The 27,459-nt window shown below is 45.5% G+C and overlaps 1 protein-coding gene across 1 annotated transcript in view; it reads right to left on the reverse strand.

Annotated features, from left to right (window-relative positions):
* OTOA (otoancorin) overlaps window positions 1-27,459 on the reverse strand; it is a 61,577-nt gene that overhangs the window by 32,435 nt on the left and 1,683 nt on the right. The window contains 12 exon segments of the mRNA XM_034988068.1: window positions 176-293; window positions 472-530; window positions 2,553-2,693; window positions 3,750-3,917; window positions 5,904-6,119; window positions 8,888-9,043; window positions 11,332-11,496; window positions 13,401-13,501; window positions 17,554-17,657; window positions 20,703-20,938; window positions 23,719-23,850; window positions 26,498-26,585. Coding sequence (XP_034843959.1) covers window positions 176-293; window positions 472-530; window positions 2,553-2,693; window positions 3,750-3,917; window positions 5,904-6,119; window positions 8,888-9,043; window positions 11,332-11,496; window positions 13,401-13,501; window positions 17,554-17,657; window positions 20,703-20,938; window positions 23,719-23,850; window positions 26,498-26,585 — 1,684 coding nt within the window.

The following is a 27,459-nucleotide window of genomic DNA, read 5'->3' on the forward strand; positions in this document are numbered from 1 at the left end:
AATAAATAAAATCTTTTTAAAAAAAGATAAAAAAGAAACTGGAGAAAACCTGGCTCAATATTTGGCCCCACATCATCACTTACATGGGAATAATCCTGGCACAAATATCTTAAGCTGCCATAGTCAATCCAGTCAGGGAGAGAGAATCAGAAGCTCGAACATGCTGTAATGGTACCTGATAGGGTGAGAGCAGGGAGAGGTTGTTCTCAAAATAGTGGAAATGGGCCAGAAAGGAGTCCGCACTCATGGCATCAATGTGGGAGCACGTCACGCCTTTGACCAGCTGCCCTGTGCTGGAAAACAGAACAAGGGACCCAGGAGAAGATGGGGGTGGGGAGGGGAGAGGAAAGAAGGGGCAAGAGAAAGCAGGTCTGATGGGCACAGGCTACAGACTGGACTGTCCAACTCTCCTTCCTGGGAAATTAGGCTCCAAAGGGCTCATCAGCCCTCAGGCCAAGTATACTTGCCTACCTCAGGAGCTCCTCGGGCCTTCTGGTCGACTTTGACAGAAGCTCATACAGGAACAAGGCCTGAGGGAAGAGAATGGTTGCCAGTATGGATGGAGCACTCACTCACTCACTCACCATGAGGAGCGCAGTGTATGCCCAGCACCATGAAGCCCTATGGGGAAGACACACTATGATCCCATTTTACAGATGGGGAAATGGAGGCTTAACAGGCTATGTTATTCACCCAGGCCCATACAACTGCTAGGTGGTAGAGCTGGGATTTGAACTGGTGTCAGAGTGATTGCAGAATGCATGCTCTCACACCTGGAGGATCGCCCATGCTCTAGAACACAAATGAGGAGCAAAGCCGTCAGGCAGCAAGGCTGGAGGTTTACTTCCTATGCTTTGTGAAGCTGCTGATCAGCTGGGGACCCTCCACAGCCCCTTGGTCCGTGACCCCCTGCTAGCTCCCAGGAAGCAAAAGAAAAGATGGATGAATAGACCAGGACGGGCTAGAAAGTACCATCAATAAAGTAACTCCTGCTTGCAGCATGCGCTGCCCTCTCACCATCCCAGATGGGCACTCTAGAAGAACAATACCTAGTAGGCAGGGGAGCCATTTGTTTTAAGGAACATAATTTTACAGAACACCTAACTTGCAGATGCGATCAAGTATGACATTCATCTATTTTATAGACTCTGAAACTTTGAACATAATTCCCCAAACGGAATAAATTATGAGCCATCGTTAGGCAGAGGCATCTGTGACGGGACAGCCAGGCCCAAGAGAAAGGAACAGCTAGGGAGGTAAGCTCCCGAAGCTCTGTGTGTGGCCCCAGACATGTCCTCAGGTGCAGGATCAAGTTCTGGAACCCTACCCCACCCCAGTCTTCCCCATCGCTAAGGTTCTCTCCCTCCCTCTCCCTCCGCCCCTCCTCACCACACCCCACCCCTCAGCAGGTGCACGCATGCTCTCTCTCTCTCAATCTCTAAAATAAATAAATAAGTCATTTAAAAAAAAAAAGAAATATCCCCATTTCACACTGAGAAAACTGAGGCTGAGCAAGAAGTGGCTCCCCCAAAGTTAATAAATGGCAGCACCCAAATTCATGCTCAGGTCTTGTCCAACTTCTTAACGCTATGCTGTTCTGCCCCCTGAGTGTAATCACACAGAAATAAATTTCTTTTACCAAATTAACCTTAAAACAGAGCTTTCCCACAAGGCAGAGAGTCAGAAATCCAGGAGCGATCTGGGCATCATGGCTGTGATATTGTGATTTACAATAAGAAATCTAAATTTGTTCTTATCCCCTTTTCTGGCACCAGCTCCTAAAACCCTGGGAATATCCTAAGTGGGGAGAGCAATCAAGGTGTCTTTTCTCATGTTAATGAATGACTTTTGGAAAGCACCTGAGGGTGGAGGGATGTTGCTGGAAGAACCAAACTCGTGAGTGGAGGGTTGGAACTTTCAGTCCCACCGTGGACCTCCAGGGAGGGGAGAAGGACTGGATGCTGAATCAATCACTAACAGCCAATGATTTCATCAAGCATGCCTACGTGATAAAGCCTCCATAAAAACCCAAAAGCACCCAGTTCAGAGAGCTTCCCGTTGGTGAACAGGTGTAGGTGCTGGGAGGGTGGCGCATCTGGAGGGGCCATGGAAGCTCTGCACCCATTCCCCACACCTTGTCTCATGCTTCTCTTCCTTCTGGCTGTTCCTGAGTTATATCCTTTTATGATAAAGCAGTGATCTAGTAAGTAAAATGTTTCTCTGAGTTCTGTGAGCGCTCGACCAAGTTAATCAAACCAAAGTAGGGCAGGGTGGTCATTGGAACCTTCGATCTATAGCTGGTAGGTCAGAAGCACAGGGGACGACGAGGACTTGTGACTGGCATCTGAAGTTGAGGGGCAGGGGGTGTAGGATTATAGGGCTGAACCCTTGACCTGTGGGATCTGATGCCATCACCAGGTTGACAGTGTCAGAATTGAGATGAATCATAGGACACTCAAATGATGTTGGAGAATTCCTTGTTGGTGTGAGGAACCCACTCCCCCCCAACATACACACATCCAAATTGGTGTCAGAATCCTTAGTGGTCATACCTGACTCCTTCGAAGCTCCTTTTCCTTTAGGACTGTAGTGTTAAATCCGGGTTCCCTCCGTAAATCAAAAAGAGACACCTCCTTAAAGAAAGCCCCTTGTATTTCCACAATGCCTGAGGTAGTATCTCCTGCTTCAATCATCTGCCAAGAGTGAGGATAAACATAACAACAATCTTGTAGAAGGCGCACTGAACTTTGGGTAAGGGCCAGGCACTGTGTCAGTGCTTTCAGAGGCCATGAAATCCACCATATCTGCTCAGCAACCCTCTGAGGTGGGGGACTATCCTTACCCCCATTCTGCAGGTGAGAAAACTGAGAAAAAGGCAGCATGTAACTGGTTGAAAGTTGATAAGTGAGATTCAAGCACAAGTCTGTCTTATTCTAGAACCCACACTCTTTATTTTAACCAGATGTGCTATTGCCATCTGAAAGGTGTTGGTATTTTAAGCCAAACTCCTTGGGTTTCGTTTCCTAACAGATTTTGCAACGGGACGCAGCAGGTCTGAGAGAATAGGACGCCCAAAGACCCACTGCCAAGTGAGAAAGAGGAACATAGGTGTGACTTCAAAGCACGGAAGGGGCTTTCAGAAGCACTCTGCGAACTTCAGGAATTCACTTTGAGATTTGAAAAACAAACTTTCAAAACATTATCATATCCAGAAACCTAACTTAAGAAAAGTCCTCCAGAGTCAACTGGCTAAGGAAAGCACCAGGGTCTGGGAAGAAATATAGTGTGACCCTTGGAGAGCCTCGGTGGCGCAGTCGGTTAACTGTCCGTCTCGTGGTTTCAGCTCAGTTCCTGATCTCAGGGTCATGAACTCGAGGCCCACATCAGGCTCAGCTCAGAGTCTGTTTGAGATTCTCTCTACCTTTCCCTCTGCCCCTCCCACTCATGCTCTTTCTCTCTAAAATAAATTAATTAGTCTTTAAAACAGAGAGAGAGGAAGGAAGGAAGGAGGGAAGGAAGGGAGGGAGGGAGGGAGGGAGGGAGGGAGGGAGGAAAAGAAATGCAGCATGAAACTCTTTCTGGAAAAGAAGGGAAGTGGCCATCAGGAGAAGGTTCAGAACACACCCTCACCAAAGGTTCAGCTAACCCCAGCCCTGAGTCAATGGCCCAAAGTCACAGCACACTCACAAAACCCCAAAACCACATGCTCTGTGAACCACTTGGCTGAAGACCTGATGTCTTCCTCTCACCTTGCTGAGGACACCTTGCTTCTGGGCAGGTGACAAGTTGGACACATGCAAGGAGACCGTGCTTCTCAGGACCTGCAAGAGGTCCCTGCAATCCATGCCATAGAAGGCCCGGGTGCCAACTCCGGCCAGCAGCACGCCCATCTGGCTGACACTGTAGAAAGACGGCACCTGGGAAGACCGGCCGCAAGGAGGATGAGGTTCTACTCTGGTTTCTCACCTGAGAGACACTTACCCCACTGCATGCCGGGTATCTGGATGGGTGCCAGGGGCACGACTGGGAGCAAGACACATGCTGCCCTCCCAGATCTTCCTTCCTTCCATCAGGAAAGAGAGTCAATGTCAAAACACAACACATGAGGCAAGTGCTCTGCCCGGGGCATACTGTGCTGTCCGAGGCCATGGTACAAATATCAAAAAGTCATGGCCCATGCACCACAGCTGGCCAGGCAATGGGCTTCTGTGTGTGTGTTGAACTTGGACTAGCTGAAACATTTAGAAATGGGGGAAATTTCCATTAAAATCCAGGTTTAAAAAAACATCTGAGCGCCAGGCAATACCAGGCCCACATCGGCAACAGTTGGCAAGAACTGACCAGCAGCTGCCCCTTGACGTAGGTCGTGGGGCTCTCAGTTTACCTAGCCCCACCCCCTTGTACAGGGCCCCCAGGTAGCCCACTTTTCTCATGATGTTCCCTGAAATAGCAAACCCCATGCTCATCTATCTCCATGTAGAAGCTTTGAGTTGAAAAAAATGTTTTGGGATATGGGTCTGATATTTTATGACAAATATGATTGTGGCTGTCTGCCCCATCAGAAACTCTACTTGTTTTGTCTCCTTCCTTTAGAGTAAAGATGCTAGATGGTTTTCCATGTAATCAGGAACATTCATTCCTTAGCTCTACAAAAAGCCAGTTGTGTTGCCTGCTAAGCTCTGTAGGATGGGTAGTATCTACCGTCCTCAAGGAAGGCAAGACCTCTCGAGCTCTTGGCATCTTCATAACAATTGCTTCACCAAAGAGACAAGTCACTTTGTCCAGGGCTGGGAGGAACAAGACGGTCTCCCTCAGCTCCCTGAAATCAAATGCACGTTGAACTGTGCAAGTAAACTCAGGGCGCCCTAGTCGAAACAGAGGAGGGCAGCCAAGCCTTCAAACTAAGTTGCCATGAGGCTAGAAGAGACAAGGAGAATGGGCTAGCCTTGGCCTTGAGTCAGAAAGTACGAATGGATGGACCATGGCCATGGTGCCATGCTGGAGGCAGTCAGCATGGGAGTTAAGCAAGCAGACTCTGAAGCCAGACATCCTGGGTTCAATCCCAACTGTGTCCCTTTTATGGGACCTTGGCAATTCCCTTACACACTCTGTGCCCCTCATGAATGACGTGGAAAATGAAGGTCATAACACACAACTGACCTCAAACGGTTGTTGAGAACATTGAACAATTAACTCACTTAGACCCGAATCTGGCACACAGGAAGTACTTAATGAATGTGTTATTATTGTCCCTTTGGAATTGGTCCCCAGTCCAGTCCTCGTGACCTAGTCTGCATCTATGAGACAGAAAGAGCAGGACACCAAAATATTTAGGGGCTCAGGGCTCTGGAGCCCCTTCTACTGAGGCCAGGGCAGAGAGATGATTTCCCCAGGAAAAAAGACTCATTTCCCACCCCAGGAGCATCTGGACATGGACTAAGTCTCCTGTCCCCTCTAAACAGGAACTTCTGCAAGGACAATTCCCTCCCTGCTGCCCAAAATGAATAAAATAGCATTATCTTTCATCTCAGGATGAGGGACGTGTTCACAGCCTCAACAACAAGCAAGGAAATCCCAGGATGGGTCCCAAGCTTTGCAAACAACACAACAGCCACCACTCATGGAGCTCACACTCTAGGTCACATGGTCCAACTTCTTCCTGCGTACTGACCCACAGAATCCTTGCAGCCCTCCTACAGGAGAGGCGCTATCCTTATCCCCATCCTACAAATAGAGAAACTGAGGCAAAAAGTTAAGCCCATTGTCCAGTGTCTCGCAGCTAGTAAACAGCAGAGCAAGTCCTCTTTGGCACCATCTTCATACTGACTGGTTGTCCTTATTGTGTGTCACTGGCCCTTGGGTCTCAGAGCATTAAAAAAAAAGAGTTCAAAGCTCCAACTGACCTTCTCATGGGCCAAGTATTTGGCCGACAAGATGATGACCTGGCTCTTGGCCCAGCCTGAGACCTGGTTGAGGGTAGAGATGGCGCCATGCACAGCCTCGGGGGAGAGGGATTCCAGCTGACTGTGGGTCAAACCCACAACCGCATCTGACAAAGAGCCCAGAGTCTCATTGAGGGTCTGGTTCTCCGTGGCGATGTCCAGGAGGTCGGCTTTGAGCTAGAAGGGGAGCAAGCTGGCATGAGGGTGGGTAACAAGCAGCACAGTGGCTCCCTCTGCCTACGCCCTGGGGTAGTCACAACATCCTCCCCCACCCTGGCCCGAGGAGCCCTGACCAGACAATGAGTCGCCCCAATGAAGAGCACCACCTCCTCTGGCCTTGACCCTGATATGCTACAAATTAACTTTGTACTTCATTTAAATATTAATTTGCTATTAAATCAAACTTGAAACACGGCAGAAGGAAATTTTGTTCACTTTGTCCATAATTCTACCACCCTCTCATAGCATCTGTTGTCTTTTTGTGACCTTGAACTCTGCATCCATATACATGGCTGTTTTTCTTTCATGAAACATCCAGGGTGTTCTTCGTGATAATATATAATCCACGTAAAAATAATTTTCAACAGTAACAAGAAAGTGAAATCTCCTGAAACTCCTCATAAAAATAACTATGATTAGGGGGCCCGGGGTGGCTCAACTGGTTAAGGGGCTGACTCTTGATTTTGGCTTAGGTCATGATCTCAGGGTCCTGGGATTGAACCCTGCGTGGGGCACCCTCCTCAGTGGGGAATCTGCTTCTCCCTCTGCCTCTACCCCCTGACACCTCACTCATGCTCATTATCTCTCTCTCTCAAATAAATAAATAAAATCTTTAAAAAATAAGTAAACTACAGCATGTTTCACATAGTTATAACATGAGTGGAAGTACGATTTTCTATATTTTTTACTTAGGTCTTACACAGAATTTCACGTTTCTGGGATCGCCTTAACAATGATTTTATTATACTATGCCTATCTAGTTATAGTTAACTGTGTTTCCTAACCACTCCCAGTAAAGAACATTGCAACATGACCTCTGTGCCCCAAAATGAGAATGGTTCATGTTTTCACACCTGAAGTTGTAGAACAGTATATTCCTATCAGAAATGTGCACACCAGTGTACCAGGCAATACTGAAATGACCACTGGGGGGCAGCAGAGTGAAATGAAAGAAAGCTGTCACAGCCTCTGGGGTCTCCAAATTCTGCAGCTCTCCTTCCCAGCGGCTCAGCTTCCACATCTGTAAGACGGAGACATGTGCTTGAGCAGTGCTTCGCGAAGCACTGTGGTCCTTGACCAGCAACATGACCCAGAACCTTGTTAGAAATGCAGATTCTCAGGCCCTGCCCGGGTCCTCCTGAACCAGACCCTGAGTTTGAGGCCCGGCAACCAGTATTTTAACAAACCCTCCAGGTGACTCTGATGCACCCTCTGGTCTGGGAAGTACTGAGCTAGATGATCCCAAAGGGTACTCTTTTTTTTTTAAGATTTTATTTATTTATTTGAAAGAGAGCGACACAGCGAGAGAGGGAACACAAGCAGGGGGAGTGGGAGAGAGAGAAGCAGGCTCCCAGCTGAGCAAGGAGCCCGATGCTGGGCCCGATCCCAGGGCCCTGGGATCATGACCTGAGCCAAAGGCAGATGCTTAACGACTGAGCCACCCAGGCACCCCCCAAAGGGTTCTCTTATATCTTCATTGTATCGGACTTTTTTGGTCAGGACAGCCACCGCTTATGCCTGCGGCCTTAAAATACATTCATTTTCTGATGTTTGGTTTGAGTTGGCTTGGGAGGGATCCTTTTCCTTGAAAATAAAAACATGCACTGGTCAAGATCATGATGACTATGTCCAATGTCAAATGGGATCAGGGATTTTATAGTTACATGTGAAAAACTACTGTGGAATTATTGATGGCATTATCAAAATGTTCTTTTTTTTTAATTCTAAGTAGGCTCCGTGCCCAATCTGGGACTCGAACTCACAACCCTGAGATCAAGAGTTGCATGCGCTCCCGACTGAGCCAGCCAGATGCCCCAAAATTTTAATATTGCTCTCACATCATCTTTTCAATTAAAAAAAAAAAAATGAAAAGAGCCAAAAACAAAAAGATGCCAAGCAGAACTGACACTTGAAGGGAAGAAAGGAGGGAGACATGGAGGGAGGGGGAAATGAGAAAATCTGTCTGTGCCATTTGCCCCGAACTTTGGTCTAGGAACTCAGTAAACACACTGTAATCCAGTGCTCTCAACCCTGGCTACACTGGAATCACGTGAGGATCTTTTAAACATACCATTCCCAGGCCACAGCCCTGACCAATACCTCGAGAATCTCCAGGGACGGAGCTGGTGGGATGCTACTAAAGCAGAGCCAGTTTATCTCCTTCTGTTCCAAGCATGGTCACCAGACCAGCTGCTTCAGCATCGCCTGCAAGCTTGTTAGAAGTGCAGCCTGGGGGCGCCTGGGTGGCTCAGTCGTTAAGTGTCTGCCTTCGGCTCAGGTCATGATCCCAGGGTCCTGGGATCGAGCCCCACGTCGGGCTCCCTGCTCAGCGGGGAGTCTGCTTCTCCCTCTCCCTCTGCCCGCTTGTGCTCTCTCTCTCTCTCAAATAAATAAATAAAATCTTTACTGAAAAAAAAGAAGTACAGTCTCCACTCAGGGCTCCACTCAGACCCACTGAATCAGAATCCACATTGAAGATCCCAAGCAATCCTTATGCACAGTTAAGTTCAAGGTGGCCACTCTGAATTTTGATCTATCCCAAGTTTTCCCTTATACTGCTTTATGTCATTTCTTCCCATTTTAAGCTCATCCCAGGATTTGGGATGCCATCTGCTGTGGCTGCACCTAGATCCTGATTAAGCCAACGTGTTTTCTCTCAAAGGCCAGGCAAGACTTTGCTCTCCGTTTCTCTGGCCATCTCCCCAGGGCCCTGCGCCCCATCGCACCTGCTGAACCTCAGCCTGGAAGCCCCTCAGGTGGCTGCACTTGATCATCTGGTGGAGGAGGACTTGGGCCACTGCGGCATCCAGCAAATCCAGGTCATCGTAGAAACAGACCAGCAGCCCCAGCCTGTGTGGGAAAACAAGGGTGCTGGCGGGGGGCTCAGAGCTGGGGGCCACAACCACAGCCCTGTCCCATGCAGAACCAAGAGTCATGGTCAGAGCAGCTGCCGCATGCCAGGGATCATGCTGAGCCCTGTCCCTGATCACCCCATCATAGCAACCCTATGACGTAGATGCTCTTATTAGCCCCATTTCACAGAAGGGCAAACAGAGCAGTCAAGTAAGTTGCCCAAGACAAAGTAGTGGAGCCAGGACTTAAATCTAGATCCATCCAGCTATACCATCTCTCTTCCCAGGGCAGTCAGGGACACAAGGAAAGTGTGATGCTGAGTCAGCCATTGAAAACTCCCCGGGTGCCTGGGTGGCTCATTTGGTTAAGCGACTGCCTTCGGCTCGGGTCATGATCCTGGAGTCCCTGGATCGAGTCCCGCATCGGGCTCCCTGCTCGGCAGGGAGTCTGCTTCTCCCTCTGACCCTCCCCCCTCTCATGTGCTCTCTCTCATATAAATAAAATCTTTTTAAAAAAAAGAAAACTCCCCATTTTCCACATGGAGATATAGGGTTTGCTCACCTCAGATGATGATGACCTCAAAAGGAAAGAAAAAGACAGGAAGTAGGACAGTGCAAGGGCAGAGGTGGGATGTGAACCCTGGTCTAGCTGGGAGCACTGCACTTAGTGGTTAAAAGCACAGATTCAGGCCAACAAGAGTCTGAAGCCCAGCTGTATGGGACATTTGATCCAACAAGTTACTTAACTTCTCTGCCAAGCTGCTGCATGCACAGTTGAGCAGTCCACACTGTGTACTACTGTACAGGGTGACCCTGTCTCTCTGAGCCTTTAATAAAAGAGAGGTTGGCTTTGTTCACCATAGCACATCACAATAAATATGATGAACGGAGGAATCAGGAGTACTGTGAGAGTTCAATGGGAAGATGAGCACACTTCCTGGTGGACACCAGGCACTCCTTCATTAATGGATGCTCTTAGAGTTAGTATGAAATCTATTCAATTCAGCATGGCTGGACCACCTGGTTGACCAGGCTCCACCTGGGTTGACCCTCTCAGAAAGACACTGACATGGGGTGCCTGGGTGGCTCAGGCGTTAAGCGTCTACCTGCGGCTGGGGTCGTGATCCCAGGGTCCTGGGATCGAGCCCCGCATCGGGCTCCATGCTTGGCTGGGAGCCTGCTTCTCCCTCTCCCAGTCCCCCTGCTTGTGTTCCCTCTCTCGCTGTGTCTCTCTCTGTCAAATAAACAAATAAAATCTTAAAAAAAAAGAAAAGACACTGACATGCTCAGACATGTCCACAGGAGAGCAGTCAGGTCAGCAGAAGGATTTGAAAATGTGTCAGATGAGAAAAGACTCAGGAGATGTAAAGACTGAATATTAATAACCACGTTAAGAATAACTAATATTTCTTGAACAGTTACTTTGTGGCAGGTGTGCGTAATCCTTACAAGGACCTGAATGAGGTAGGCAGATTATTATCTCCCATTTTACAGATACAGAAAATAGAGGCACAGAGAGGTGAACTGATGCAACCAAAATCACACAATTTATAGCTGGCAGAGCCGGGATTATACCCGGGAAGTCTGGCTCCAGGTCCTGTGTCCTTAACCAATAAGTTATTTTTGTATAACCATAGAAAAAGGGGCCCATGCTATGGGTAAATATTACTAGGGATGGGGGAAGAAGGTGTAATAGTTTCATATAAGAACATTCTCTACAAGTGACTCTTTGACAAAATTTAATACAGTGACATTTGCCCCTGAGAGAGAGATGGTGAGACAGTGCTCACAACCCCTCCCCACCGCACACTCCCTCCCACTAACAGCCCAGCCCTTTCTGGGGTCACCAAGTACACAGCTGCTGGCCCATCCCCCTGGAGGATCACGTTACAATCTCTAAATTAGAGAGCTGACGTCATCTGTGGATCCCCCACCTGAGAATCTGGATAACAAGAGGTTCACAAATATGGGGACCCAAAAGCTCTTTCCAATCCTCGACCCACCCTAATGGAAATTACACATTGACCTTGGACAGAGAACTGAGTATTTAAGATATCCTATTTCCATGCTCAGAGCTGGAATCTTGGCACTGGATAAGGTTGCCTAAAATGCCTGGCACGGGAGAGGCTCAGAAAGAATTTATTCCCACCTCACCCCACTTTATAACCCCTTCAAAGGGTGTTTCTTTGGGGAAATGCCTCCCCTCATGTGCACAGAGACATGGGGCTATTTAAAGAGATGGACCAGCTACCTCCCTTCCCTCCCAGGGTCCTCTGCTGCTCAGAGGAAGCTGGTGCTTCGATCACATTTTGAGAAACAACTCAGAGAACCCCTGCCCCTTGCCTGTGGATGGTGGAGGTATTCCTCATGTCAAAGCTGGAGGAGCTGATCCTCTCCAGGAACGCCCGGGCCAGTTCGGGTGTGATGTCGTAAACCGTGTCCAGCAGCTTGGTGGTATTGTCATAGCTGATAAACAGCCTAATCTGGTGGAAAAGGGCAGGAAGACCAGTGAGGAGGACTGACGTGGCCCCAAGCAGCCCCACCCTGGTGGTCCATGCTGTGCCCCACCTCAGAGACTCAGAGATGCACAGTTCCCATTGTCACTGATTTCTCAATGGTCTGTCACAACTGTTTTGGCTTCCTCTTCAACCCAACACTTAGTAGGAAAGTGTTATATTTCAGTATCTGAGCCATTGAACTCTTTGAAAGCTAATGTTTGCACATTTCTTTGTAGATTTGTTATGGGGAGGTCAGAGAATATGGTCCACAAATGTTGCACTTTGGAGCATCAGGGTGTTTTTTTTAGATGAATAAGTTTACAAATGGGCCTCGGGTAATGAAAACCAGTGTGTGCTCCCTTGGTAAGATACAATATAGAGAAAGATAGAGATATATAGGTTCAACTTTATTAAATACACCATTCAGATTCTTTCTGTTCTTATTCATTTTCTGCCTGGGTGTCCAAGGGTGTCAAGCTGAAGTTTCCCATCTTTCTATGCACTGTTATTCTGTGCTCATGAAGTCATCTCTCCCTTGTGGATTCTATTCTTTGTCCATATAAAATTCCCCCTTAGTGCTGGTACCCTGTGGGGCTTCGCCTCCCTCCGCTACACTTTTAGAAGATGAAGAAAATTTGCAAATGACCTCTTGATCTTAGAAATTCCTCCCCAGGGGTCCAGCTTCCTAACAATTTAATCTCCACCTAACTTGCAGAAGTTCGCTCAATATTGGGAGAGTAAAACTGAGGTTTAATCCATTTTATAACTGAAGATTATAAAATTGAAAGACGTTTGAAATAGTCTCAGCCCCCTAGGTCAAAAGATGAACCTAGATATGTCAACTATACTTCAATTAAAAAATTTTAAATTTTTTCTTAAAAAGAAGAACCTGGGGGCGCCTGGGTGGCTCAGTCGGTTAAGCGTCTGTTTTTGGCTCAGGTCATGATCCCAGAGTCCTAGGATCAAGTCCCACATCGGGCTCCCTGCTCAGCTGGGAGCCTGCTTCTCTCTCTGCCCCTTCGTGCCGCCCCCCCGCCCCCCGCTTGTGCTCTGTCTCTGTGTCTGAAATAAATAAATAAAATCTTTAAAAAAGATAAAGAAAAAGAACAACCTGTTTCTGCCTCTGGTTTCATAATAAGCCGACATTGTTGGATCAATTGGCCCTTGAGAGAGCCAGTCATGTGATACAAACACTTCTCTCACTGACTAGGAGAAAGTCAAGACACACATGATAAAAACTGGAGGCAAGCCCTAAAGTCTTTATGAATGCCTCCCTGTTGGCAGCATGCTTTGGAGACTGCATTCCAGAATCATGATGCCCAAGGGACTTTAGTGTGACTGGGTCAACATCAGGAGGACAGAGACAGGTTGGCCAGTGAGTGAAAGTAACCTTAGAACTTGTACATTTCTCAACTGTAAACTCTACAGTTAAAATCCAATCATTGCTCATACTGAAATAGCTATCAATAGAAGTAGCTATAAATAGAAGTCACTAGTAATCCATGATTCGTTTGATTTGGGTTCATGCTTCCAAGGACCAGAAACTCTATAGCTATTGTCCTTGGCCTTTCTTGAATGCAAAAATACCCTAAAATGATTTTTGGTTCACAGCCAACATTTTCTTTATATCATGTTGGTTCACATTGGAGCTATCTTGGTTGTCTACAATTCTTGTTCTTTTCTTGGTTCGTCTACACTAAATGCAATCTGATGACCAACCACTTGAGGCCTCATCCCAAGAGTTTTCTTCAGAGACTCAAGATATATTGGCCGAGGTGGGTATCCAATTTTCCAGGGCACCTTGACTGGCTGAACATGAGAGGTTTAGAATACACCTTTCCCCAGATGGCTTGGTGATGGGGACATGGAAATGTGCATTTCCCACTTACTTCTACAGGACTAATTTTCACAATTTCTTCAAGTGATAGGTGAACCATGTATCTTCCCAAAATCCATAAGTTTTCTGCACTGACCCATGAAACAGAGTCGTCTGCAAAAAATAAATAAATGGAGAAATATGTAAATAAATAACTAAATAAAAGCCCCTGCCTGGTATGCGATAATCAAAACCATCTTTGATGTCAGGACCTCCTTCCTATGTTCATTCATTCGTTCAACAACCATTTATGGACAGCCTCCTACCTAGGAGACGTTACGCTACACATAGGCAATCACAGATACCAGCCACCTGAGGCTTTGTTCCTCAGCAGCATGGTCCCTGGACTAGCAGCACCAGGACCACCTGGGAACTTATTAAAAATGCAGATTATGGGCGCCTGGGTGGCTCAGTTGGTTAAGCGACTGCCTTCAGCTCAGGTCATGATCCTGGAATCCCAGGATCGAGTCCCGCATCGGGCTCCCTGCTCCGCAGGGAGTCTACTTCTCCCTCTGACCCTCCCCCCCCATGCTCTCTCTATCTCATTCTCTCTCAAATGAATAAATAAAATCTTTAAAAAAAATGCAGATTATTTGGGGGCACCTGGGTGGTGTGGTCAGTTAAGCGGCCAACTCTTGATTTCTGCTCAGGTCATGATCTTGGGGTCGTGGGAGCGAACCTGAGTTGAGCTCTGCACTCAGTGGGGAGTCTGCTATGTCTCCCTCTCCCCTCTTTCTCTGCTCCTCCCCGCCCCCCCACACACTTGCTCTCTCTCTCTCTCTCAAATAAATAAATAAATAAAATCTTTAAAAAAAAATTCCTTTAAAAAATGCAGACTATTTTTTAATAGTTAAGATCACAAAATATAGTTTTACTTTTAGCTCACTTAGTTACTAAATAGTCTGGAAACTTGAAATATATATGACTCTCTTTTATTACTACCAGTAATAATCATTATCAGCCTTATTGATTAGCACCAGGTTACTGTATTTGAGCCAAAACAACTACTCATCCTTCCTCATATGCACCCCAAATGTTCTCCAAATCTTCTCTCATGTGGGCCCTTTTCATCAGCTAGAATGCCTTTGCCCCTAACTCTTCTGCTCCGAAATCCTATCTTCAGAATTGAGTTCAAACATTCCCTCTTCCCTCTAAAGCTTTGTCTTGTCTTCTCAGCCATCAGTAATTTCTCCCTCCTCTGAATTCCCAGAAGATTCTGTCGCTCTGTTCAGGCATTTGAAATTGCTCGTCAGCGGGATGTCAGTGGGACTTCAAGAAACATCATGTCCAGGCTCCATTTGGACTTCACATTTCACTAAGCTAGAATCGCCCTCATTGCCTCCAATCCTTCAGTAAAAGACTCTTACACACAACAACATTGTGTTGGTGGCATTTTGGGGAAATGGAAGAAGCAGGGGAGCGTTTACAGGGCACAGTGGCTCCATCACCAAGAGCTATTGCAAAAAGCCAGGGGCAATGACTCTCATGCCCAGACAAGATGGTGAAGTCAGCTGTGGTATGGGCTGGGTCACAAGAACAACAGGATCCCTCGTCAGCCCAGGACTCAGCTCTTGGGATGAGCACAGATAAACGCCCTAGGATCCCCTAGATGAGATGAAGACTCTGGACATTTGACTTGGTTATTAGAAGGGCTGGTCCCAGAAGGCTAGAGAACTGGGCGGGTGTGGGTAGGGGAGGGAGCCACTAAATTCATCAAGAACCAAGTTGAGTTGTTAATTTTAGATTAGTTATAAAGTAAAAACTGTATTTCTGCAGACCAAGGATCCCGAAGATCGGGATATTTTTAACACCCAAAGCATTCCCAGTTACCTCAAGGAACTCCATGAAAAATAAAAAGCTTAAAGTACAAGCAGAATTCGTTTTAATTCACTTGAGTATAATAATGAAACATAGCATATAGGAATTTTAGAAGGAACGTCTGTCTCTAATTAAATTCTGGCGACGAGGACTTAGGGAAGTCTAGAGGCTGAGTGGCTCTCTCAGGGTTACACATGGTGAGATTCAAATTTCTGAGGCTGTAAATAAGCATCAGGCAGAGGGAATTCTGCTACGCACTGAAGACATCGATTATTCTATTGTGGGACACTCCTTATACACAAATCTCAGAGCTTAATTCCAGGAAAAGGATTGATTGGCCCTCACTACACTCCAGTCCCACAGACTTCCTTTATGTTTCCCCAAAACACTGAGCTCATTCCCACCCCAGGGCCTCTGTGTTTGCTGTTCCCCTGCCTTCAACACCCTTCCCCCAAAGCCTCACAGGATCCGTTCCATTTCTCATTATGGCCTCAATTCAAATGTCAGGTCCTCTCTGATTCTCCAGTCCAGAGGCTGGCAAACTACATAGCCCACCAGCCAAATCCAACCCATTACCTGCTTTTGTGGAGGCTGCGAGCTTGGTTTTTACGCTTTTAAATAGTTGGAAGTAACATCAAAAGAAGACTATTTTGTGGCATGTGACAATTGTGAAATCCCAATTTCAAGGCCCATAAATAAGGCTCCGCTGGGACCCAGCCCTGCCTGCTCACCTGTTATCAATATCTGCTTTAGCACCAGAACATCAGAGTTGATTCATTGAGCCAGACTACAGGCCCACAGAGCCTAAGATATTTACTCTGACCCTTTATGGAAAACGATGGCCAAGTCCTGTTCTGGTCGAAAGCACTAAGCCTTTCCATAGCATTCATCCATTTTATTTTATTTTCTTCATAGCACCTACTGGTGCCTGAGCCCTCTCTCTCTCTCTCTCTCTCTCTCTCTCTTAATTTGATGGTTTAAAACTTTTCTCCACCTACCCTCCCCCAATAAAACAAGAGCTCTATGAGAGCAGAGACTTTGTCTTATTTTGCTCTGTATCTCCAGTTGCTGACACATAGTAGGATCCGGTAAGTGTTTAAAAAGTTTATTCTGTTTACACGACTCACATTAAAAACTCAACAAATTGAAGCCGTCTGAGACACTGTCTGCATTACTCATCTACACAGTCATTTTTTTCTCTTTTTTTTCGGTTGTAGTAAACATAACATAAAGTTTACTAACTTAACCATTTGTAAGTGGATGGTTCCGTGGTATTAAGTGCATTCACTTCGCTGTGCAACCATCAACACCATCCACCTCCAGCACATTTTCGTCTCGCAAAACCAAAACTGTCCCCAAGAAACAATGACTCCCCACTTCCCCCTCCTCCCAGCCCCTGGCAACCACCACTACTTTCCAGCTCCATGAATTTGACTCCTCTAATACACATCTGTAAAATAAATGAGTCTTGATCTACTTCTGCCTTGGCTGCCAGGAAACTTCGCACTAAATTTCTGTGCTTTATTGCCTAGATTTCCTTTTAAAATTTTACCACGTCCCACTCTAATCCAGATTTATGGTACAGATTCTTGAACTTGAAACCTTACTCTAAAGGTTCTCTTCGAATCCAAGACACTGTCATTATTTACATTCCACTTACAAACTAGGATAGCCCATTGATTGTAAGATGCAGAGGCATCCTTATTTTGGAGACTGGAACGTGTGGGAAGTGTATGGATGGAATAGGGTATGGGTTTGTTTTTGTTTTTGTTTTCAGTCTTATTTATTTGGGGCACCTGGGTGGCTCAGTCAGTTAAGCATCCGCCTTCAGCTCAGGTCTTGATCTCGGGGTCCTGGGATCGAGTCCTGCATCGGGCTCCCTGCTCAGTGGGGAGCCTGCTTCTCCCTCTGTGGCCTCTGCCACACACCCCTCCTCATGCTCTCTGTCTTTCTCTCTCTCTCAAATAAATAAAATCTTAAAAAAAAACAAAAACATTTTATTTATTTGGGAAAGAGAGCGCTAGAGTGAGAGAGAGCATGAGCCAGGGCAGAGGGAGAGGGAGAAGCAGACTCCCCTCTGAGCAGGGACCCTGATACGGAACTTGATCCCAGGACCGTGGGATCATGACCTGAGCCGAAGGCAGACGATGAACCAACTGAGCCACCCAGGTGCCCCTGGGGTATGTGTTTTATTCCATAAGCCACATCAAACCCTTTTCGGAAGGTGGGAAGGATGGGTAAAAATCAGAAATGACAATGAAATCAAATCCCTATCTTCAGAGAGGAAGCACTACTTTTAAGGATGGACTCCCCCTGAAAAGTGATCCCACTCCAAAGCCCAGGCTCACCAGTAGCCTTGGAGGACGTCTGCAAAATCCCAGTCATCCAGGAGTAGAGAGCTCTCTGGGAATGAGCCGAGGTTTGGTCGTAGAGATCTTTGAACACCGCAGATCTAAATGACGAACATGGGCGTCAGTTACAGAACAAACAGGTGGAGGACTTGAGACAGGGTCAAAACAGCCAATGGACCCAAAGCTGTCTTGTTTTAAAAAGCCTTCCCACTCCCTTGCTATGTGTAGCTATTGGCCCATTTCTCCTTTGTCCTTCACATCTAAATTTCTTCTAAAGAGTGCTCTCCACTTCCTCACCTCTTAGTCACTTCTTTTTTCTTGTTGTTGTTGTTTTATTTTTTTATTTTTTAAGATTTTATTTATTTGAGAGAGAATGAGTGTGCGTGCAAAAAGTGAGGGGAGGGGCAGAGGGAGAGGGAGAAGCAGACTCCCCGCTGAGCAGGGAGCCGGACTCAGGGTTCGTTCCCAGGATCCTAGGATCATGACCTGAGCCAAAGGCAGACGCTTAACCGACTGAGCCACCCAGGCACCCCTCTTCTTTTTTTGTAACAGCTTTATGAAGATATAATTCCCACATCATACAATTCACCCACTGAAAATGTACAATTCAATGGTGTTCCCAGAGTTGTGCAACCATCACCGCATTCAATTTTAGAACTTTTTAAACGTCTCAAAAAGAAACACCATACCCTTTTAGCTACCACCTCCCAACTACGAGTCACCCCAACCCCTAGAAACTACTAATTTACTTTCTGTCTCCATAGATTTGCCTCTTCCGGACATTTCAGATAAATGGAAGCATGCGATACGTCATCTTTGTGACTGGCTTCTTTCACTTGGCATGATGTTTCCAACGTTCATGCATGTTGGACAATGCATTAGCACTTCATTCATGGCCTTTTCAGGGCCAAATACTATTCCACAGCCTGTACCTGCTACATTTTGTTTATCTATTAACCAGCTGATGGACCTCTGGGTTGTTTCCACCTTTGGTCTATTAGGAACAGTGCTGCTGTAAACATTCACGTGCCCGTTTTTGTGCGGACAGACATTTTCATTTCTCTTGGATAGATACCCAAGAGCAGAATTGCTGGGTTAGATGACAACTCTGTCCTTGGCCTTTTGAGGAACTGCAAGATTGTTGTCCAAAGAGGCTGCATGATTTCACATTCTCCATAGTATATGAGGGTGCTGATTTCTCCATATCCTCACCAACACTGGTTAGTATCTGACATCCTGGTTTTGGGTTTGTTTGTTTGTTTGTTTTTAAGTTTTTGTTTAAATTCCAGTTAGCTAATGTAATATTAGCTTCAAGGGTACAGTATAGTGATTCAACACCTCCATACAACACCCGGTGCTCATCACAAGTGCACACATTAATCCCCATCACCTATTTAACCCATCCCCTACCCACCTCCCCTCTGATAACCATCAGTTTGTTCTCTGCAGTTAAGAGTCTGTTTCTTGGTTTGTCTCTCTCTCTGTTTTTCCCCTTTGCTCATTTGTTTTGTTTCTTAAATTCTACATATGAGTGAATTTATATGGTATTTGTCTTTCTCTGCCTGATTTATTTCACCTAGCATAATACGCTCTAGTTCCATCCATGTCATTGCAAATGGCAAGATTTCATTCTTTTTATGGCTGAGTAATATCCATGATATATATATGATGATCACACCTTCTTTATCTACTCATCAATCGATGGACACTTTGGTGGTTTCCATAATTTGGCTATTGCAGATACTGCTGCTATAAACACTGGGGTGCATGTATCTCTTCAAATTAGCATTTTTGTATCCTTTGGGTAAATACCTAGTAGTGCAATGCCGGATCATAGGGTAGTTCTATTTTTAACTTTTTGAGGAACTGCCATACTGTTTCCAGAGTGGCTACATCAGTTTGCCTTCCCACCAACAGTGTGAAAGTTTCCCCTTTCTCTGTATCCTCACCCACACCTGTTGTTTCTTGTGTTGATTTTAGCCATTCTGACAGGTGTGAGGTGGTATCTCATTGTAGTTTTGATTTGCATTTCCCTGATGCCGAGTGATGTTGAGCATCTTTTCATGTGTCTATTGTGTGTCTTCTTTGAAAAAATGTCTATTCATATCTTCTGCCCATTTTTAACTGAGTGTTAAAGTTTTAAAAGTTGAGTTTTAGTGTTGAGTTTTAAAAGTTCTTTATATATTTTGGATACTAACCCTTTATCAGATATGTCATTTGCAAATATTTATCTGACATTTTGATTATAGACACCCCACTGGGTATGAAGTGTCTTGATCACCTTTAACCACTACGGCCTGGTCCCCTCCCCACCACGCCTCTTCTCATGGCCCCAGTCACCAACGACCTCCTTGTTGCCATATGCAGCAGTCCCATTTAGTCCCAATATGACTTGACCTTACAGTAATGATGTCAAAGTTACTTTTTAAATAAATGTTAGTTAAAAAGAATGAGTCATGGGGCTCCTGGGTGGCTCAGTCAGTTGGGCGTCTGCCTTCAGCTCGGGTCCTGATCCCAGGGTCCTGGGATTGAGCCCTGCATCAGGCTCCCTGCTCAGTGGGGAGCCTGCTTCTCCCTCTCCTGCTCCCCATGCTTGTGCTTTCTCTCTCTCTGTCAAATCAATTAAATCTTTTAAAAATAAATAAATAAAAATAAAAATAATGAGTCACTATAAAGAAAAAAAAAAAAAAGTAAAGAATAGTACCAGTGGTGTACAGATGGGCAAAAATTGTGAGTTGGTACCAGAATGACCGACATTTGGGAGGTACTGTTTTAATCAAACCATTTCTTTTTTTTTTTTTTTAAGATTTTATTTATTTATTTATTTATTTATTTGAGACAGAGAGAATGAGAAACAGAGAGCATGAGATGGAGGAGGGTCAGAGGGAGAAGCAGACTCCCTGCCGAGCAGGGAGCCCGATGCGGGACTCGATCCCGGGACTCCAGGATCATGACCTGAGCCGAAGGCAGTCGCTTAACCAACTGAGCCACCCAGGGGCCCTAATCAAACCATTTCTAAACTCCACAGATGTTAAGCTCTGCTCCAGGCCTCACATGTTAACCTGCTCCCCTTGCTTTCTCCCCTCTGCCATATATTACCTCTGAGGAATGAGGAGTGGGGTTCATGGGCTGGGGGAAACACTCACAGGTTCTTGAAAGCGTCCTCACACAGGTCCTGGGGGAGCTTCTCTGCGATGTCCGGCTGCAGAAGGCTGCCTGAGGAGCCCCTCAGCACCCTGCCCAGGATCTCCACACACTCCAGCGAGTTCAGCAACTGGAAACACCTCTCCAGTGTGATGACAAACAGGCTGCGGTTCACACCAGGGCTCTGGAAGGCTTGTTTCCGGATCTCTCTCAAATCAATAACAATGTCTTCCAGCTCCTAAAATAAAGAAGCTAGGATTGTCTCGTGAGAGGCCTCTAGATTTGGAAGCCCTGGGAGGAACCATACTTAGTAGTGGGGAAATTCAGGACCACTGTTTAACATCACTGCTCTGTCAAACCTTCTAGAACTTTCTATCTATTACAGAACAAAGTTGAGGCCTTCACCTGCCTCTCCCACATTAGGCAACTTCTCACGCTCCAGGTATACCACATGACTCACACCTCAGGCGCATGCTTGAGCTGGAATTCCCTCCCCACCTCCTTCCTCTAGCGAAATCCAGCTCCTCCCTCATGGATAAGCTTAACTGTCATCACCTTCTTGGTGAAGTCTTCTCAAATGCCCTCCTACTTTGCTCAAAATCAAATCTCCCTCCACTAAGTGCTCCCAAGTGCACCTTGAGCTAAACTCCATGATGCATTAGAGATGCTTATGAGCCTGTCTTTCCTCCATGCCAATGGTTCTCAACCCCGGCTGCACATCAGAACCACTGGGGAGGTGATTCCAGCACTGCCCCACAGAGTCTGATTGAACTGCTCTTTGGTGGAGCCCAGGCAGCTGACTTTGGTGTGCAGCAGGGGTTGAGCCAGAAAAGTCCTTGACGCCCAAGCCATGTGCCCTTGACGCCCATTCCACTAGGAATGCCTGGTATCCAGAAAATATTGAGAAAGCCCGTTAGGATGAATGAATGAATGAATGAACAAATGAATGAATGAATGACTTTTGAACCACAGAACCCAGGAATGCTGACAGGGCTTAGTCACAATTTGATTGGCACCCGTCTTTCCCCCAGCACACCCTGCAAACATAATAACCATCACTGACTGAGCAAAGACCACACACTCAACAAATGTTATATGCTATTATTATCTCAAGATCACAGGTGATGTAAACAAAAGATAGAATAAGCAACCTTCCCAAACTTACACAGAGCTAGGATCTGAAACAGGTGTATCTGCATCCAAGCCCACATTTCTAACCATGACCGAGTGTTTCCTAACTTCGGTCATTTACTCTCAGGGGCTAAACAGTGTAGTGGTTAGGAATGCAGCTCAGGAGTTCTGCAGCAGAGGTCTGTGGATAGAATTTAGGGCATATGTGAACACTGGAAGAAACTGCGCCTTCATTTTACTGCCACAGAACTTACTTCCAGCATTTCCTTCAGGAATGAATGTAGACAATAAGCCACCAAAGCACTAGTAGGACCTTGGATTTGTCATCAGTAGAAATCTGAAACTTTCATAACGCATTACAGTTGTCACAGATATCTTGAAATCTCCTTTATAATCAATACCTCCTCAAAATTACAGAAGCTATTTGACTCAGAGTTAAATCTTGTCATTGGATGTGTTAAGCATATCAGTTACTATACTCCAAATGTGTTTGTTTTACATATTTTAATAAACGCCCTTCAATAGAATTGGCTTCCTTTATAATCCTTTGTGTTTTATTTTATAGATTTTTCACAAGTTATTCTGAGAAGGGGCCCATGGGCTTCACGAGATGCCAGAAGGACTCACAGCTAGAGTCAGGAGCCCAGGTTCCAACCTCAAACATCCCACTTTCGAGCTGTGTATGCAAGGTTATTCATTCAACCTCTCCAAGCCCATTTCCTTATCTGAATATTGAAATGGTAAGATTATTATTGTCCTTATCTCAGAACATCCTGGAAGGGATTCAATTGGTCCATGCATGTTAAACCCTGAGAACAGTGTTGGCAAATTATGATTCACAGGCCAAATCTGGTCCACTGCCTGTTTTTGTGAATAAAGTTTTATTGGAACACATCCATGCTCATTCATTTACCTGCCACCTATGGTTGCTTTCCTGCTACAACAGCAGAGTTGAGCAGTTGTGACAGAGAATACATGGCCTGCAAAGCCTAAAATATTTAGTATCGGGTCCTTTACAGAAACGGTTTGATGAATGTTCCCTTAGATTAACACCTGACACATAGTAAACCCTCAATAAAAATTAATCAATATCATTTTCATAGACCAGCATCCTCATTTTTGCTGTATCTTTGCACTGCCTTTACTATTATTTACCTCATACTTTTTTTTTAAACCGACTTTTTTTTTTTTTAACTTAAATTCATTTCAATAGGAAACATTACATCTCTACCAAACTCACAGGTTGGATGTTCCCATTCTATTTTAATAATAGACATTAAAGTAAGTCTGTGACTATTAAAATGTTTACATGGTTCAACTCCTTCTAGGAAACACTGTTTCCCACATTAAAGTGTCTCTGATAAAGAAAACTCTAAACCTCACCTTTCTGGGTCCCAAGGATTTTTCTGGGTCTCATAGACCTTGCTCTGTGATGCTCTTTGATCACCAACTTTATTTTGTAGAAATCTGTCTATTTCTGTTTGGTTTTTTTTTTCTACCCCCAGACTGTAAACTCCTTGAGGGCAGGGGTTGTCTTTCATCTTTGAACCCAGTGTCCACTGATGCATAGTAATCATTCATGGATGTTTATTGAGCCAAACTATTAGAAGCTCCTCTGTACCCCTCATCTCTTAGTTCCCATAAGAATATATACTATAAGCCTCTTCATTTGAACTTTGGAAAAAGTAAGTGAGGAAGCTAAGGTCTGCAAGCTTTGGAAAAAGTAAGTGAGAAAGCTAAGGTCTGCAAGCTCCTGGGGGGATTGTGAAGGGAGAAGGTGGGAGGAAGACATAAAGAAGGCCTGAGTGAGGCTCAGTTGGATTCAACTCAACAAATACCATCTGGCTCTGGATTTCCCCTACTCCCGGGGTGCCAAGAACGCCTCACCAAGAGGTCCTTCTTGTCTTCTAAGAGGCATTTCATGGCGGTGCAGAATTGCTGAGCATCTGTTTCCCTCAGGTCCTCCAGCAGCTTCAGCGGCTGGTACAGACGCTGCTCCAGGTGGTGTTCCACAGCTGCCTGGATTTGGGGTGTTGAGAAGACTCAGTGAGGACAGGACAGGAGCACATGGTCAGCACCATGGCCAGCAGCCCAGCCAGGCCACCTCCTTCCCAGCAGAGCCCACCAGCTGGCAGCTAGTGGGCATGTCTGGTTTGGCTGGCTCCAAACTTTTCATTAGCTGCCAACGTTTCAAAGTCAGGGGATTCCCCACAAAAATCCAGACTTCCGAGTTCTCTTGGAAAACACGAAGATTTGGCAACACTAGGCGTAACCCCTTCCTGATGAGAACAGCAGGCCGGGGAGCAGCTCTTCCCTGTAATTACACTCCTATTCACCACCCACCCAGCCAGCCGATTTCCCCGTGGCCTGCCTGGTCCCTATAGGTGATTGGGGTTTCAAGTCCAGAGCAGTTGGCCTCCGTCCGGGACGTTTACCACTCCCCGACTGGCACTGCTCTAACCCTTTCCCACGCCCCCAGCTACGAGCGTAGAAGCAAAATTCAGGGAGCATGAACAAACTCCCTCTTGGCGTCCCCTCGGAAGTGATGAGGAGAGGACAAAAGCGTCTCCTAAAAGAGATTACCTCTGCTGTCTGGGGAATTATTTTCTAAATCTCCGTTAAATAAAGGTGCTCTAGAGAGGCAGCATATTGTGATGGCATGGGCAAAGCTGGGCTCTAGAGCCAGACAACCCACGGGAACATCCCCACATTGCCACCGACTAGCTGTGTGGCCTGGGACAAGTTATTTAACTAGGATTGGTAGATAAAACACAGGATGCCCAGTTAAATCTGAATTGCAGTTAAACGGTGAGTAATTTTTCAGCATAAGTATGTCCCAAAAATTGCATGGGACATATACTGAAAAAATTATTCATTGTTCATCTGCAAATCAAATTGAACCGGGAACACTGCATTTTTTTTTAAGCAACCTCTACACCCAGTGTAGAACTCACACTCACAACCCAAAGATCAAGAGTCACACACTCCACCTACTGAGCCAGCCCAGTGCCCTGGGAATACTGTATTTTTATTTGCTAAACGGGCAACACTACTTTGGGGCCTCAGTTTTCTTAGCTGAAAAACAGACACCGTAGAAACTGACTATGTAGGGTTTTTATGAGGATGAAAGGAGTGTGTGTAAAGTGTTTTCAATAGTGCCTAGCATATAGTAAGAGATCAATAAGTGTCACCCATTATTCCCTATCTTGAATGAGTTGAATAATGATTCACTCAGTGACTCTCCCACTAGAATGAAAGGCCCATGTAGGTAGTAGTGTGACTGCCTTGTTCTCTTCTGAGTCTCCAGTGTCTAGAACAATGCCTGGCAGAGATTAGAGGTTAGATAAGTAGATATACTGAATGAATAAATAAATTTTTACAAAGGAAGAGAGAGAAGATATCTACTAGTCAGGTTAAAATATATACATCTCATGAGAAAACACTGCTGGAGAGAAAAGGGGCAGGCATTACTTGCCTTTAGGTGGCCACAGACCGATGAACAGAAGAAAGAAAGCAGATGCCATGAGGCCAACAGCCACCTCCAGCTAGTGGGTGTCCTGGTAAAGAGTTAGCAACCAACTCCCTGAATGTAGCTCTCATGTGAATGTTGGTTGATATTTTCATTTTCATTATAAAGTAAATAAAAATTGAAACAATAAAGATGTCAGGACTTCATTCATTCAGATGTCAGAATTTCATTCGTCAATGACATGACTTCTTTGCTGACTCGGATAGTTTTTGAATACCGAAAGAATATCTCCTCAATTTTCTGTGCTATTCACAATATAATGGTAAAGATACGACATACCACCCTGGGCTGACGATCATGCTGATGAGGCACGTGCTGTCCAGTTTGCCACAGTCCCCGGCAAGCCCTACTGCTCCACAAATATCTTTGTCATCTATTACCATGCCTGTGCTACTGTTTTTCTTACAGTAGAGTTAAAAGGGAAGAAAAATATTTTTTGGACCCGTAATCAAGAGACTGGTCATTACACCCAAAGAGCCAGTCTCCTGTAATTCTGTTTAGCAAAAGAATCCCACAAGTTTTAGCAGACTAGGCGGCTTCTCAGAAAGGTCTCTCTTCTTACTCCTGACATGTGACTGTGGACTGTGAGTCAACGGGATGTGGGCAGGAAGAAGGGTGCAACCTGCAGGTCACGTCCTTAAAGAGAAGATGCTCGCCCTTCACTTCCTCTTTCCCACCACCCCCTCTCCTGAGTTGGAGAATGGATGTGCTATTTCAATCATGTGGTCAACAACTCTGTAGAGGATGACAAAGCAACCAGATAGAAGGAAGCTGGAGCCCTGGATAGTCTTTTGAAAGAGAGCTTCCTCTCCTCTCTGGATCTCCCACTGAGCTCTGAACTAGATAACAAGAGATAGAGGTAAACTACATTGTGTTGCTGGAATTTGGGGTCTCTTTGTTACAGCAGCTCAGCCTACACCCTAATACACCAAGTCTCCTTCAAAGGTAGAAAGGAGGAAAAACACAAAAGAGCTTGTATCATGTTTCAAAACAACTGGACAGAACACGTTTCCTTGTGGAAGTGAAAACTAGCTCTATACCTTATAGTCCATTTCCCCATCCTACCTGGCCCCTGAGTTTACAACCCTGGAGTGCTGAGAGGGAAATATATGATAGGGATGAATCTCAGGTACACACCTGCAGGCTGGGAATGGTGAAGGCAACATTCCGTGAATTCAGATAGGCCAGGACTCTGTGGGACAGGTCTGCCGTCCACCCATGGGAGCTTCAGTTGAAGACAGGAGAAGGTCACGATGACAGGCTCCCCTATGATGAGTAGTTCCCCTACTTGCCAAGTGGCTAGGAGACCAGAGTTCAGACAGGATGTGGGGAATGGGCCGGGGGTGCTAGGAACTTTGTGTTTGGAGAAGGTAGGAGATTTGTTAACCTGGCACAGTGGTGGGCAAGTTCCCCAATCTAAGAATCTTCCAGGATCCCTTTCTCTCAAAGACAATTATCATTTCTGAGCTGTGTGCAATATTCTAATTCCTGTAACAATCCACTTGGATTAACTACAATCCAAACAAACTGACTTGGAAAGATGTCCTTACTATGTTAAATTTAAAAAGCAGATACAATGTATATCATGAGAGGTTGGAATAGCATAGTTAAGAGTGTGAACTCAAAATCCGGATTCAAATCCTGGCTCTGCCACTTAATTGTGCGGCCTCAGGCAATTTACCGAATTTTCCTGTGCCTCAGTTTCCCTTTCTATGTGATATAGCTAAAAATTGTGAAGATTCTATTTGTTCACACATGTAAAGTGCTTAAAACAGTACCCAACCACATAGAAAATGCACAATTTCATTCAAAACAGCCAAAAATTGGAAATGACCCAAATGTCCAACAACAAGTAAAAGGTTAAACAAATATCGTACATCCATTCAGTGGAATGTCACCCATCAATAAAAAAGGAATGAGTTGGACTTCAGTTTCCAGCTATGATGGAGTAACTGGCCGCAGATAAATCTTCCTGCCTTAAACAATTGGAAGGCCTTTATAATCCCATTTTTGTTACTAAATAAATAGATGGATGAATAAATGAACACAAAAATAGATAGATAGATAGATAGATAGATAGATAGATAGATAGATAGATA

This window comes from Mirounga leonina, unplaced genomic scaffold (genome assembly GCF_011800145.1).
Source record: "Mirounga leonina isolate KUSES-001 unplaced genomic scaffold, KU_Mleo_1.0 Mir_448, whole genome shotgun sequence".
Classification (NCBI taxonomy): domain Eukaryota; kingdom Metazoa; phylum Chordata; class Mammalia; order Carnivora; family Phocidae; genus Mirounga; species Mirounga leonina.